This window comes from Delphinus delphis, chromosome 10 (genome assembly GCF_949987515.2).
Source record: "Delphinus delphis chromosome 10, mDelDel1.2, whole genome shotgun sequence".
Classification (NCBI taxonomy): domain Eukaryota; kingdom Metazoa; phylum Chordata; class Mammalia; order Artiodactyla; family Delphinidae; genus Delphinus; species Delphinus delphis.
Window position 1 is genome coordinate 21420414 of NC_082692.2, and position 16159 is coordinate 21436572.

The window sequence follows — 16159 nt, forward strand, 5'->3', positions numbered from 1 at the left end:
ATCAACTTTCTCAGGCCTCTAGCATCAACTTCTCAATCTCGGCGTCACACACACCAGGGAAAGTGCTTTGCAAAAATCTCCGGGAAACAACCTGGCGGTCCCGGACTCTGAAGCGCAGGCGCAGAGCCACGGCCTCTGGCGTGCTGCCCATTCTCCTCATCGTCTCTGTTCTCTAACAGATCATCTGCTCCAGGAGAATTAGGTCAGGGCCGTTGATCAGGCAATGACTGGCCCCACATACTGACAAGGACACGACCAAGGGTCTGAGTGGAAGAGTGTCTGTGACCTCGGGAACCTTGGTGAGCGCGGGAGCAGTGGGTCGACGCAAGGGTTTCCCGTTAATCCTTCCGGCTTCCTCAAGCCCCGCGTACTAAGGTTCCGTCTAAGCGTGGGTCCGGCCCAGGGTGTGTCCCGGCGCTCGCCCCGAGGCGGCCGGTGAGTGGGGCACGTAGGGCTCCGGGTCCCGGGGCCTGGACGGGTGGGCCTGGAGGTTCTAGGAATTGGTCGTGCGGAACACTCAACTCTCTCGGGGGGAGACCGGCGAGAGGTCCAAGGGTGGTGTGGCCTCAGATCCGGCCGAGAGGTGCCTCCGCGGCTGGGACGCGGCATGGTGTCTCTGCGCGGCGCCCAGCGCTCGCCTTGCGGGTGGGCACAACCTAGTTCCTCAGCTGCAGTGACAGCAGGTGGTGTTCTCCGGTGAACCCCTGGGAGATGGAAAAGCTCAGAGTTTCATTCCGCTCCGCTCTAGCTGGGCGAGGAAGGGCTTCTGTACTCGGGGTGTTTCCCAGATGCTTACCGTGTACCAGGCTCTGTTCTAAGAGTTTTTACCTGCGTCAACTCATTTAATCCTCGCGTTAACCCCATGAGATGTCCGATTATTATCCTCATGTTACAGATTTTAAAGTTGAGGCACACAGAGATGAAGTACCTTACTTAAAGTTACAGAGCTTGAGAGTAGTAGTATTTATCTTATGGTTCTGATGATAACGGTTGTACTTCAGTATAGTAGATGTTGTTAGGGGTATTGACAAATGCTGTATATCAAATTCTGTGAATTTGTTGTGACTTTGAACCAATCTTCAAGGACACTGTTGTCTGAAGACCATCTTTTGGTAGGCCTGGAGACTTGACTGTCTCTGTTTTAGAGTTGAACAGAGGCTGCCTAGGCCCTCCTGCTGACTCTTGTGTATTCACAAAGGCTCCAGGAAGTAGTCAGCCTGATACCAGAAAGCAAAGCACCAGAAGAAGAGCTATCTCAGAACCTTCAGAACCTGCTTCCTTCTGAATGAGATAATTTCTTAATATTCAAGGGAAAATTATTCCAAGATCAGCAATTGATTATAAGAGAAAGTGGCATGGTCAAAAGAATTTCAGATGGTTAGGGTAACAGGAGGGGGTCAGGGCTGTGCGGGCTGGAAAGTTAGTCATATAAAGAGGAGAATGGGTTTTGCTGGTGCTGCAGCACTTTCTGACCACTGTACTTTCGAGAATAATGATTTGGTAAGGTTACAATATCTATAGACCAGTAAGGTGATCCAGATAAAACTAAAGTATGAGGAAGAAAGGAGAAAAAGAGAAAAGGAGAGGCAACATTCCACATCACAGTGGAGGAACCCCTTGTATGAAACCTGGATAAGGGTATTGTCCTAACCTTGTGGAGACAGAGACCTCCTAGCCTCTCTGAAATATATCTGGGGGCTCCTCCTGAGAACTTTGTCATATCCACCAGCTCTGCCTTCCCCATTTCATGTGCATCCTCCAAAGCCAGGAAAAAGAATGCATCTGTCTACACTCTAGAACAGCAGCACAAATCCTCTGAGAGCATCTTTCCCTAAATGTATACTATCACAATTTAAAAACTAATTCATTTGAGGTAAGCACAGCAGTAATATCTCCTTATGTCATAGATGATATTCTTTATAGTAAGCTTTGCCATTTATAACGTGTAGCATTCATAGAAGCTTTGTGAGAAAAGACAAGCGAGTACTAGTAATGCCATTTTATAGTGTGGGTCCAGCCTTTCAAAAAGGTGAGTGGCTTGCCCAGAGATGCACTGCCCTGTGGTGGAGCAGTATCATCTGCCTTCTGTTTTGACTCTCAGGAAGAAGTAAGGGACTACTGCCTACTCCCTTTGAACTCACATCCCATGTGAGGAAATCGATAAGCAGACTGGATTATATGCCTCGGAACACCTAGAGAGTTTAGAGAGAGTTTGGACTCAGCCCAGACCAATTCCCTTTACCTTTTCTCATTAAAGAACTAGGGACTTAAACCCAGACATAAATGGCTACTGTCATTTTCTTTGTGTCTGGGAGGAGGTGGGGTTACTTTGGGAAGTTTGTTTTACCTCTTAATACCTAGGGTTGCATTCACCTGGCCCAGTGTGGACATTACTAGACCAGTGACTCTGGATACCTTAGGATAAGACCTGTTATCCCCAGATTTTTTTTTTTTTTTTGCGGTATGTGGGCCTCTCACTGTTGTGGCCTCTCCCGTTGCAGAACACAGGCTCCAGATGCGCAGGCTCAACGGCCATGGCTCACGGGCCTAGCCGCTCTGCGGCATGTGGGATCTTCCCGGACTGGGGCACGAACCCATGTCCCCTGCATCAGCAGGCGGACTCTCAACCACTGCACCACCAGGGAAGCCCGTGTTATCCCCCAGGTTTGCCCTTGACCAGAAAGAAAACGAAGAGGAGGTGGAAGAGGGAAAGGCAACTTTCTGTCTCACTATAAGGTCGTATACCATGTATGTTAAGGATTCTTCCTTCTTTTCTGGAAGTTTGTGCCATCTCGCCAAATGGAGACACATGTATTTCTCTTTTCAGAGAATGTCCCTTCTTAGGTGAGTGTGGCAAATTTTGCCCAGTATGGGATTAGTCCCTGGTTGCCTGCTGACTGCTTTTGATACCTTCCTCAGCACCCCCTTGCTCTATTTCAGCATTAGGCAATTGGCCTCTTTCTCAAACAGTTTCTTCTGAAACATGGACCTTAGGCTCTCACATGTCTCTGGGGATTTGAAAAAGAGTCTGTTCGTTCTAGTCTTATCCCCTTAGTCTAGGCAGATGGGTCTGTGCCTCAGAGTTTGGAATCTAAAATTAAATTCCAGGAATCAGACAGCTCTGGACTAATCAAGTCCAACATCTTCCTTTTACAGATGAGGATACATAAAACCAGACTGGTTATTTTTCCTTGGTTTTTATTTAGCTACCAACAGAGCTATGATCAAAATCCAGATTACTTGGTAAATGTAATACCAAGTAATTATTTATACCACGGGGCCTCTATCTGGTGTTTCACTGATTTATGCCAAGGATGCCACTTGCTTTGTGGTGGCACTTTAGTGGAAGCCAGGAAATTTAATCCTTAGTTTACCCAGATAGGGCGTTTAGTGTAGTTGGGACTTATTGCAGCCTCTCAGGATAGTCATCTCTCAGAGGTAGTCACTCTTGTGTCAAGGTCATGCTGGTGTCCTGGGATCAGTGGTTTAGTTTCTTGGCCCTTTAGAGGCCATATGAATGGAAAGCATGACTCAAGTGTTTTTTCCCTGCTTGTTGAGAAGCAGTAAGTATGATGTAGTGTAGTGAGTTTGAGTCCAGGATTTATCACTTGGCCTTGGGCCAAATTACTTATGCTTTCTGTACCTCAAATTCTTCATTTGTATTGTGGAAATAATAATAGTAACCCTCTCATTGTTGTGAGACAAAAATGAGTCTGTATTCATAAAATGCTTAGAATAGGCAGACCCAAGAGAAAAGACCAAAAACGGGCCTTTCCAGAGGCTGCACCTCCAACTCACGTTCCTTTCACAGTTGGGTTCTTTTTTTTTTAATGTAGAAACTTTCCCCAATGTGGTTTCTGTGTGTCTGTCATAGGTGTCACATATACAAACACATAATGCATAATACAGTTACACATGTCATGAGCTTATTTGAAATGCAAAAACAACTACATCTTGGGACTCTTGTACTGCACACTATATACACATTAAATTATAATTATCTTATATCAAATTGGCATATTTTACCAATCATCAAGGTATTAATAAGCATGAGAGTAAACCCTCAACTTCAAATTGGCTCTCTCCTTTGAACTCTGTCCTAGTTCTCTCTCTGTTCAGGAGATCGTGCCTACTTTTAGATGTCCTATGTTTTAATGGTTCTAGTGAGTCAGTTTATAAAGATCTTCACATTTCAGATCTTCCTGGTTTCCCTTTGTCTCCAAAAACCTGAACAAAATCTCTTCTCAACAATATCTCTTCTCCAAGATGGAATGTAATATGTAATAATGTAATAATGTTCCACTATGTACAAAATTCCCACTGCTCCTACGTCACCTTTATGGCAGTCTGGGTGTTCTCAGATCTTCAAGGACTTCTGTTGGGGACAAGGACTTTTGCTTTAAGGCTTTAGAGGCTTTGCAATTTACTGCCTGAGACAGTCACTATTTATCTATTGTGTAACTGTTAATACTTTAGTTCTATTGCACTAGAGAAGTAATTTTCTACCTTTCAAACCTACCATCCCCTTTACTATCTTGAAATAAAATTTATAGATAATATTAACTACCTATAGATATAATTTCCAGAATATCACTACGTTACCTTAACTGTAATATAAAGGAGAAAGAAAAGGAAAGTAATTTATAATAGAATAATAGTTTTTCAGCATGTAAATGATTGGATGAAATAGACACTTGTACCTATTCATAGAATCATGTGAATACAACAGCTACAAATGCAGACGGATATGTGAATGTCGTATTTGTGAATCTAATATCATGAGTGGCTTGATTTTCCTAAAATGGCGAACAATTCCGAATATCATTCAAAGAAAAAGAAGTATATTTCCTTGATTTTCCAATACATAGCAAAGTTGTGCAAAATACTTTGTATTTATTTGTAAAGTAGTTCCAGTCTCAGGTAACCATTAACAACTCTTTTGAAAGTCTGGCAGGATAAGGGACATTCTTTGTTTTACAGGAATCCCTGGCCCTCACTAAATTCTAATAGCCCCATTCAATCAACATGACAACCAAAACCAAAACCAAACCAAACCGAACTAAAAAAACCACACACACAAACCCTCACAAATTCCCAAAACTCTCCCTAGGAGGTGATATTGCTGCCTTGAGGATTACTGTAATAGAGGAGAGAAGTAACAGTGAACTGCCAACAGAATAATGATGGAGTAGCTTAAGGATCTGGGCTGCAAGAATGTAGGCCAGCCAACCTAAGCAGTAAGACAAATGCCTACTAAGGAATGTTAGCGCCAAAAAGTATGCAACTGGATTTTATTGCAAGGTTCTAAATAAATTAGAAATTCTGACTTCTCAGTCAACCTAGTGGTAGAGTTTTGCATTCCCTGCTTTCAGTTGAAAGGCATGTTCTTGGCAAAGCTGGACACAGACAGCATCGTCATGTTGCTCTTGAGGTTCTCCATGGATGGCTTCTTCGTGAAATCCTCCAGGATTCATTTCCACATTTGGGAGGTTCCCAGTCTCTGAGAAAGGCAAGACTTGTGAAACCAGATCAACTCTTAACCTAGTGGATCTTAAATTGTGCTGTGAGCAGAAACATTAGAGGAACTATTATACAGTTTGTTGCCTACTGTCATGCCCAAGGGCTCTGAGTGAATTTACAAGAAAATGGGTTAAAGAAAAAACTTCAGTGGGGAAACATAGAGTCCAGAGAAGGGCTGGAAGAGTAGGCACAGATTCCCATATCCTCCCCATTTTACCAACAGAAAGGTTGCCAGAGCCAGGATGCTCTGCTATACACGAGTTTAGGTCAGTATTCTAGGAGAGGGCCTTGCTGCTCTTCCTTATTATAAGGCAAGTGTTAGAACAACCTTGTGAGTGGGGAGATAAACAGACTGCTTGGTACAGTCTGAATGTGGGGTGCTAGCTTTTTAAAGGAATCGTCTGGGAAAGCTAGCTGCCTAATACCTGGAAACCTTGAGATCCTTGGGAAGTGTTGGCCCTTCCAGCAGAAGGAAGAAGTCACCTGTCCTAAGGGAAGCTGAGTTTATGTTTTAGACCCTCTGGCTGTGAGAAGAATGTTTGGTAGAAAGGCTGGTCCCAGTGAACACATTTTTCAGGCAACCTAGAGAGTGTTTCTAAGGTTCATTTTGGACAATTCAACTTGTCGAGTCATATGAACTTAATAAATGCAAATGCCTGGGCCTCATTGTACTTAACTAGGTCTGAAGTAATGCCCAGTATCTAGAGTAACAAGTTCCATAAGTGATTCTGATGGGTATGTGTATAACCTTTCTTTTGGAACCAGTTTTAGCCCAGAACTTTCAGATACCCATTTTCTCCAGCCCCTCCTGCCACAGCCTCTAAAAATGCACACTATGGTTTTTGTTTGTTTGGAGTTTTTTTTTTTTGGCCGTACCGTGTAGCTTGTGGCATCTTAGTTCCCCGACCAGGGATTGAACCTAGGCCCTTGGCAGTGAAAGCGCGGAGTCCTAACCACTGGACCGCCAGGGAATTCCCACACACTATCTTTTCTATAGATCAAAGCATTAATGTTGAGCTCTCAATAGCCCTGTGTCTCCAGCACCAATAGCCTTGTGTTAAATCATTTACAATCAGCAGGGATCCCAGCATGTGAATTGGACATGATCACCCAGTTGGAGAAAGAACAACTGTAGACACTGGATCTTCAGGGAGCTGAAGAGGGGAGTGACCAAAAATATCTGTCTAGGTGAGTAGTATCATGAAAAGGCCACTAACTTGAAATTTCGGAGACGTGAGTTCTAGTCTAAGCTCTTGCAATTTGCTGGGTGACTTAAGTTACTCTGTTTTCTATCTGTCAAATAAGCAAGTTGGCCTTGATGAACTCTAAGTTAAGATCTGTTATGATGAGCTCTGTTAATCCTCTGAAGTCTGTGGTTGTAGACTTGTTTAGAAGAGTACCTAAACTAGCTGGAAGAAGGGTTGGGTGATCAAAGGGAGATCAAATGGGGATAGCAGGGTAATAGTTAGCATTTCTGAAATTCTGTTTTCTCTCTTTGCCAAGAAAATGGTTGCATACAAGCTTGATAGAGTCTTCCTCACTTTTCGCATTTTGGCAGGGTGGTGGTGGTTATGTTTTCTACATTTGAGAGTCTTTACTTTTCTCATCCCTTTCCTGTCTCTCATTTACCATAACTAATTGGCTACAATAGCTAATAGCTCATTTTACTTTCTAATCCCCTGTTCTCTGCTCATCAATTGGTATATCTGCTCATGTCCATTTTGGGGGCTCAGCATTTAACCAAGCCCCTACCTGTATTTCTTGATGTCTCTGTGCATCCACTGTGAAAACTCTGTTATCACTTCTGGCCTTGTTCACTTCTCTTTCATTGTCCCTTTTAAGTTTCTGCCCATATAAAGTTGCTAGTGTGCATGAATTGCAAATTAGTTGTCTTTTTTTCCTGTTGGTTTATTTTCCTTGCTCTCCACACTAGACACAGGTGACATTTGCACTTTAAATGTCTTTCAGATAGGGATATTTGAACTGAACCAAAGCATCAACACCAATCAGGCTATTTCTGAAGAACTAGAGTTTCCAGGGTCAGCAATGGAAAGTCTCCGAAGGAATACTGCCCAACGTCCTATGAATGAAGAAGCCTGTAAAAGTGAGGGCCAGTTATCAAGGCAGACAAAATGTCCTCCACAGAAGAAATCTTCTTTTGAGAAAACAGCAATCAGAAAAGTGTCAATGACCCTCAAGGAAATTTTCACTAGGGAGAGAGGCCCTGAATCCAGTGAATTTAGTCTAAGCTCAAAGCTTAATACACGGCAGAAAATTCCAAAGGGAGCTATGTCCCCCATATCTAGGAAAAACTCCAAAGATAATTCAGGCTTAATTAAACACCAAAAACTTTTTCCGCAAAGGAAACCTTGTAAATGCAATGAATGTGGTAAAGCCTTTAGTTACCAATCAGACCTTATTGTCCACAGTAGAATTCATGGTGGAGAAAAGCCTTTTGTATGCAATGAATGTGGTAAAACTTTTAGCCGAAGTACACACCTTATTGAACATCGAAGAACTCACACCGGAGAGAAACCTTATGAATGCAGTGAATGTGGAAAAGCTTTTAGCCGGAGTACACACCTTAGTCTACATCAGAGGATCCATACTGGAGAAAAACCATATGAATGTAGTGAATGTGGAAAAGCCTTTAGCCGAAGCACTAACCTTAGTCAGCATCAGCGAACTCATACTCAAGAAAAACCTTACAAATGTAATGAATGTGGGAAAGCCTTCAGTGACCATTCAACCATAATTCAGCATCAACGAATACACACTGGAGAGAATCCCTATGAATGCAGTGAATGTGGAAAAGCTTTCAGTTGGATCTCATCTCTTATTGAACATCAGAGAACACACACTGGGGAGAACCCCTATGAGTGCAGTGACTGTGGGAAGGTATTCAGTCGGAGTTCATCCCTTGTTGAACATGAGAGAATACACACTGGAGAAAAGCCCCACGAGTGTAGAGAGTGTGGAAAGGGTTTCAGTCGGAGCTCCTCCCTTATTATTCACCAGAGAACTCATACCGGAGAGAAGCCTTACAAGTGTAATAACTGTGGAAAAGCCTTCAGTCAGAGTTCATCTCTCATCAGACATCAGCAACTTCACACTAAAGAGTAATATCTGTGCTTTCCTTAATGTTAGCACAAGAGCACACAGCATAACCTCCCACAGCTGAAAAGAAACATATATACTTGTTTGAATTTTCCTTCCTACTAGCTAACTCTAAGCCAGTTTCAAGCTAGCCTTCCTTCCTTTTTGCAAACTAAATGCTCAAATGAGTGATCAATCCAACAAGGGGATGAATTTTAAAACCTAACATTCACTCTAATATTCTGGAGGGCTCCAATCTTAGAATATACAGCTACCTAACACCTTGCAGTTCCTCACCTTATCTATTCCATGGAGCTTGGATCCCTGAACAACTAGTGAACCCTCTCTTTCCCAACCACATCAGCTCCTTCACTTAAAAGAGGAAATACCATGTGTGTGTATTTTCATGCTTGCTGGCTCCAGTGGCAGAAGAGAAGGAGCTGGCTTCAGATTAGGATAAAAAATTCCCACCAGTTTGGGGATAAAAAATTCAGTCTCGAATTATATGGACAAATTTTTCTCTTCCTTCCTCCCTTACCTTTTTTGCTATAGCATAGTTTCCTCAAAGTATAGCCCATAGTTCTAATGTGCCTAACTAATCCCAGTGTTATTTTATCTTATCCTTACCAAGAAGGTCCTAAAAATCTTAGTTCCTCCATTATCTTTTAAAAAATTGCTGTCCTATTTTAAAAACTTTTCTTTTGTTCACAGACTTCATGAAACATATACCATCTGGTTCTGACACTCACCAGCCTTGTTAAGTTGATCTGTCAAAGACAAACTCAGTGCCTTTTTCTCAGTCCTCTTCCTACTTGACATTTGCAGAATTGGTAATTTTGGCCACTCCTATGCCTTAAAACGTGAGCTTCTGGGATCCATGGTTCTGTGCTGATCCACACTTTTCCTACCTCCCAGCACTTCTCTGATTAACAATGATCAGCTCTGTGACTTGGGCAAGAGTTGGACCAGAATAATTTCATTTTATTGGCTTATAGTACTTCATGTTATTCAATTAGATTGTAAGCTTCTTGAAAACAGAAATCTTGTTTTAGATCCCTATAAAACATCACACAGTGCTGAGCAGTCACTAAATGTCCCCAAATTATTGCTTACTGATTCCTCTTTATCTATCCTGGGTAATCAGTCTGCTAGGATTTATTTGAAATGTCTTGATAGTTGATTTCTTTCTCTCTATTCCTACTGCTGCTGCCAAGTCCTCAGTAGTTTGGGCCTAGATTACCAGAGTAAACACATTGTTGCTGCTCTTGTCTCCCTGTCTTTATATAGCTGCCTGACTAAACTACCACTTGGTTCAGAAAGAATCCACAGGTTTCCCATTGTCCCAAGGAAAAAGTTCAAAGTACTTTAACTTGAAGACCTTGCACAGTTGGATCTATTTACTTATTTTCCATTACTCCCCAGTACAACTGGGCAGCCCTGTCCTTTGTCTCTACGACACCCTTTCTCTTCACACTTGGCTCCGCTTCAAACTATTCCGTGGCACTCTTTTACATACCCTGCTTTCCTCCCTGTATCTCCAGAAATCTATCCATACTTTATAAAAGGCCCTGGTCAGGTCCTGCCTCCTCTGTGATAATTTCAGCACCACCACCCCCCTTAGAAGTCCTTTACAGTGATGGTTTCCCTTATTCTCCTGTATTACATACTTTCTTATTCTGTTCTCTGGTTCTGTCAGGTGCTTTTTTCCATGAACTTTTTTGAAGTTAGAAATTGTCTTAAATCTCTTAGAAGCCCCATCTAATACATAGTACAATGCAGGCCTGGATTGTAGTTTTAATCTAAATCAGGAGGGTTTAATTTAATAATGCAGTCACTTTACTCTTTTGAATGGTGAGATTACCTCATAAATATTTTTGTCCTTTTTGTCCTACCTTGAATTATATACATTAAGCCTTGGGACTGACTCTCCTTCAGAGCTCCTGGGATGCTGGCCTCTTGGCTTTCCACTGTTTTAAGGAGTATGTGGGTTTATTCATATAAAGTGATGAAAACAGTGCCTGACATATAGTAAGTGTTCAATAAATGCTAATTGTTATGATTCTATTCCTTCATATCTGCCTGTAGTCTTTCATTTCATCCCTAAAGGGTCTGTAACTCCACAGAATGGAAAACTAGGATCACAGTCAAATAAGTAAGAAGATATTTCTTCTGCCATCACAGACAATTGTCATCTATTTTATTATAACTCTATTGTGTGTCAAAAATGACTCAAGGCGGCTTACAAGATATGATAAAATACAAAACTGAAAAAATACAAATCAGCATTAAAGAAGAAAATGCCTAGAAGATCAAGATCATGACAAATTATGGTATGCCAGATAGTTATTCAGGTATGAAAGTGAGATGGTCATTTGCTTACATTGTATTTGGAAGGGGAGAAAATGTCCATTCTTCAAGGAAAGCCTAATAGAGTTAAGATGAATTTCTCCACTGGCCTTCATGTAATTATACAATGTGCTTGATAACAAAAAATTAAAATTAAATTATGTGTTCTCTACAACACCTAGCATATAGTATGTTTTCCAATAAATAAATATTTAGTTCATAGTAGAAGTCTCAGAAAGGCAAATATAAAGATTCTTCTTGGGGTGGAGTGGGGTTAGAAGGAGCAGAGGGTAGAGATAATCAAGTAATTACTGGGTGCCAGAAGAAAAGCTCTTTTTGAGGCTCTTAACTTACCACATTATGGGATGAAGAAACTGAAATTTACACATGTTAAATAGCTTACCCGAGGATCAGGATTTGACCCCACTACTGGATCTCTTAAGCGGGGCCCTGGCAAGATCTGGGAAAGAAAGAACTGTGTAAGTAAAGGTATAGAGGTAGGAAAATGCTCTGTTTGTTCCAATAGATGAACTGGACTGTCTATGGCAGGGAGTTCAGTGAAATAAAAATAAGAAAGTTTATTTGGAATTGGATAACTAGACAGTGGCTGCCCTGAGTACTAGCTTGTGTGTGGATTTAATCATTTAGGCAATGAGGGAATTACAGGAGGTTTTTGATCATGGTAATAAAAATTTGGTTTCGGGGAGAAGATTAATTTGGTAGAGGAGACAAGGTGGTTTGGAAATGAGAGAGACAGCACGCAGAAACTAGGTGAGAAGCTGAAGTATTAGAATAGTGGTATTGTGGAACAGAGCAGTGGTCAGATGAGGAGACAGTATAAAGTAAGGATCCTATGAAACTGGTGACTAGATACGGGCAAGGAAGAAGAGAGACCAGCACTTCCTTAATTGCTGTTGTTAACTTTCCTGTAAGCTACCTAGGGTATGGAGGGAGGAATTTCTGATACACACTCAGCAGTTAGCCATGAATACAAAACATTAAAAAGCTGAACGCCTGATATGATTAACTTGCATCTTTAAAGTCGATTTGGAACCAAAAACTTTTGGGATTTCTGGTGGGGAAATCGGGTCAGAAGATAAGAGCGATCTGGAGTGGGGAGCTTTATTCTAAGGAGAAACAGAGGGTTTTCCAATGCAGCCAAAAGCACTGTGACTCGGCTCACACTGAACAATGTCTTCAAAATAATCTCCGTCCTTGCACGGAGCCCACATCTAGGCGCTCAGCGTGGGCCCTCTTCTGCGAGCCCTGCAGGTGGCTCCCGCGGAGGCCAGCTGCCGTCCCTGTCCTCGCACGTCCGGACGCCTAGGCCATTCCTCGGGAACCCGGGTAGGGAAGGAGGCGCGTGAGTGCGAAGACCACCGCGGGGGTAAGAGCCTCAGAGCTCTGCGCTTTGGCTGTGCTCCCGGAATTTTATGGTGACCGTTGTGTGCTCCAGTTCCCCTCATCAAGGCTGCGATGGCCACTCCTAGGACCACCGGATGGGGTCCCGCGACCACCCCAGACGCCATCTTCCCGCTTCCCCGGGGACGCTCTGAAGCAAGATCGGCCAAAGAGCTGATCCTACATCTGAGAACTACAATTCCCAGAAACCTCGGAGACTCGCAGTCATCACAGCGCCCAGACTCCATTTCCCAGAAGTCTTAGGACCAATTCCCATCCTCACTGAAAACCTTATGTGACGTCATCGACTTTCTGCTGAAGATTCTAAAGGCTGGCGGGGTGGGCGCTGCCACGCAACGTGATGTGGCGATACCACTGGGCCTCGTTTCTGGATGGTCTTCTAGCCTGAATCTCTGTTACTTCTTTTTCTAAAAAATTGATAAATTAGAGTGAAGCTTCCACCCTTTTCCGTTAGATTTTATTCATTTACCATGTGTTTTCCGTGCCTACTATGTATTAATCCGCTTTTCTGATTTGTGGACTGTGAGATTGAAGATGAGTCACTTTCTTCGCTAAATATTAATTCAGCTCCGTTAAAGAGGCCACGATCCTTCCTCAACATTCTCCCTGCCGCCCAACCCCTCACCCTGACACACACACACAGGCACACACGCTGAAAAGCATAAAGGGATGAAAAGCAAAAAATAAACACTGGTCCCATCACTCAGATAATCCCTGGACATATTAGTAAATGTTCTTTCAGACTTTTTTTCTTCTTATATCTGTGTATCTGCATATGCTAGATATGGAGATGGATTGTGTGTACACGTTTATACATAACAAAAAGTTATAGTTTATACGTAACAAAGGATTTACTATATACATTCATCTTGAACTTTCCCCATGTTAATATTTTCCAAAATAATTTTTAATGGTACTGTCAAAGAACTAATCCTGTCCCTGTATAAGCATTTCTTTTCAGGCTTCCTAAACACCAGTGATTTTATTTAGAACCCCTAACAAATGCTTCAGTCTGCTGTTGTCAAAACAACTTTAAAAATTACTGTTAATTTTATTAGTTGTGATAATGATATTATGGTTATGTTTAAAAGGAAGAAAAAGTCCTACTGGCTAAAAGTACATACTGACGAGACAAATGATGTCTGGGTCTAACTTTAAAATATTCCAGGAATAAATAAAAGGGGAGTCAGGGAGGGATTGCTAAACAAGACTGGCAAATGTTGATTATTGTTTAATCTGGGTGAAGAATACACTGAAGTTCACTTTTCTATTTTGTGTCTATTTGAAATTTTCTGTAATAATTTTTTTTTTAATGTATACCAGCATTCCTCTTGGAGCAGTGTGGCCAGCTAATTCCTTCCAACCTCATGTTCAAGTCATCATTTGACCACTGCCCAAATGAAGAATTTTCACTTCCATTGTCATCTCTGATGCTGACTGATTCCTTTTCCTGGGACCCATCTTCTGACTACTTTTTTCACAGTACATCTGAAACTAAAGTAAGTCTCAACTCTTTACAGAACACTCCTTTTACCTTCATGATCTCCTGCATCTTAGTCTCCTCCTGATCTCCTATGTACATGACTTTGGCATCTGGCTTACAGTTTTCTGCTGTATTTCACGTCTCATTTCATTCTGAGTGACATCATGACAGAGTAACTGCTCAGTAAACATTTGTTGAATCAATTAATGTCCACGTGGATGAATCATCCAGCAAACATTCTGCCTTTTATCTGGAACCCTGGGGTCTTGGCAGGCAGGAATCCCCGCGCTTGTGGGTAATGCAGCATCTGCTGCCCGTGCTTTTCCTCTCCCACCGGTGAATCTTATCCTTCCCTTTTTAATTCCTGTTCCAGAAGTCCTCCTCCGCCTCTGCTTTTACAAGGTGCCTGCCATCTGCTCCCCACGCACAACCTTCTGTCCTTCACACTTTCCACGCCCACCACTTAGCTTCTATCCATCCCAACATTGTCAGAGACACCATTTCTTTCTGCCTCCTTTAGAACTTTGCTCTCACACTCTTTCCACTTTTCAATCTCTCCTTTTCTAGTGACTCATTTCATTATCACTTTAAACAAGTCTAGTATGTCTCTCCTATTTAAAAACATCCTCATTAAATTCACATACTGCTTTAGCCACCAAGCTAATTCTCCCCTAGAACTTCCAGAAGGAGTGTGAACCAGCCAATACCTTGAGTTTGGCCTAGTGAAACTGATTTCAAACTTCTGGACTCCAGAACTGTGAAAAGAAGTCTGTTGTTTTAAGGCACCAAGTTTGTGGTAATTCATTATAGCAGCCATAGGAAATGAATACATTCTTCTTTTGCTCTTGCTCTTTCAGGCTCAGGGGTGGTAATGTTTTCCTGCAATTGTTAGACGCTAGTGTTCCACTGTCCTTTGCTGGTTCCCTCTTGGCTAAATTTTCTTCAATTAAACTGCTTGAGTATGGCCCTTAGTTTCTGCCTGGGACTCTGCCTAGAGGTGGAGTGAAGAAAAATATGGACCAAATAAAAAGTGGCCCCTGAAAATACTGTCCTTCACCAATAGACCCACTCCTTGTTTCCTGGTCTTCTTGGGCAATGCTGGGCCATTAGCCTCCCAGAACTGTGGTTCCAGATTTCTCCTGGCCCCAAAGTAATCTGCTCAGAACTACATTGCTCAGAGGCCTCAGTAATGATACATATTTTGGACCTGGACCTTGAGCCTTCATGCTTTCTCAGTAGTCCAAGATCGAGATGAATGCCCCTGTGCAAGGGTGAGTTCATCCATGGCCCAGGCACCTGTCTGAGCCCATCTGAGGCAGAGGTGTGTCCAAGACAGGGTCTAGAATACAGGTTCCATCACACTGTGAGGTCATTCATATCAGTCCCCCTTTCCCTCCCCTCTCCACACCATCCTCTTGAGATGTAAACAAATCCAGAGAGAGGTAAACTCCTTTGACTTTCCTCTTGTCATATTGTTAGGGGAACCACTGACCGAAACAGCTCGTGCTGGCCAGGCCCTATAGTAACCACTTGCATCAGTTATCTTAAAACAGGAGGTCCTGGTAAGGAACCCGGAACTAACAAGCAACCTCCAGATAGTGATCACACATTCTCGGTGCTCTGCATTTGATCTGACAGTATCTATGAATAGATCAAATGAATGGAACAAAGTAGGATCTTCCATGGTTAATGACAAATTCCCAAATAAATTCTGTTCCCTCATATAGGAATCATAGTGGCAAAAGGACAAGAGTCTTTTTGTCCTTTTCAGGCAGACTCTGGTGTTCTCTATTTTGGGATCTCCTTTGAAACAGGAGGACCCTTCACCTGGATATACAAACTTCTTTTCCTTATACTGTGGGAGTGGCTCAGATTCCAACCAAAGCATATCCTATAACCTGAGATCCATTCCTCTCTGCTAGTGTCCACCTCTCTGCTATGGGATCAATAAAATTCCTACATAATGGAAGCCTTGAGAAATTAAAAAATACCAAGATGACATTTCTTCATAGATATTTCAAAACTATGACAGAAAAAAGTCCTGAGATTTAAATGGCTACTTTATCTCCTGAACTCTGTTCTTCACTGTCTGGCATCTTCTTTAAGGAGGTGACAAAATTCTGATGCAGGTCACTGGCATTTATATAAGCAAAAATGACTGAATTTTTTTTTCACTTGAAGAAAGCTGCAGCACGCACTCCCCCAAACCTCCTTTGTGGGAAGGGTCTTGAGCTCCTTTTATATAAATAATGATCAACTTCTGTGCTACCTCCTGTTCTCAGAGCTCCTACT

At 42.3% G+C, this 16159-nt stretch overlaps 1 protein-coding gene across 1 annotated transcript; it reads left to right on the plus strand.

Moving 5' to 3' along the window:
• The first annotated feature begins 410 nt into the window (after window positions 1–410).
• ZNF391 (zinc finger protein 391) lies at window positions 411–8643 on the plus strand. Its single transcript, XM_060023441.1, has 3 exons — window positions 411–435; window positions 6597–6708; window positions 7489–8643. The coding sequence occupies exon 3, from the start codon at window positions 7567–7569 to the stop codon at window positions 8641–8643; it is 1077 nt and encodes a 358-aa protein (XP_059879424.1). The 5' UTR covers window positions 411–435; window positions 6597–6708; window positions 7489–7566.
• The last annotated feature ends 7516 nt before the right edge of the window (window positions 8644–16159 follow it).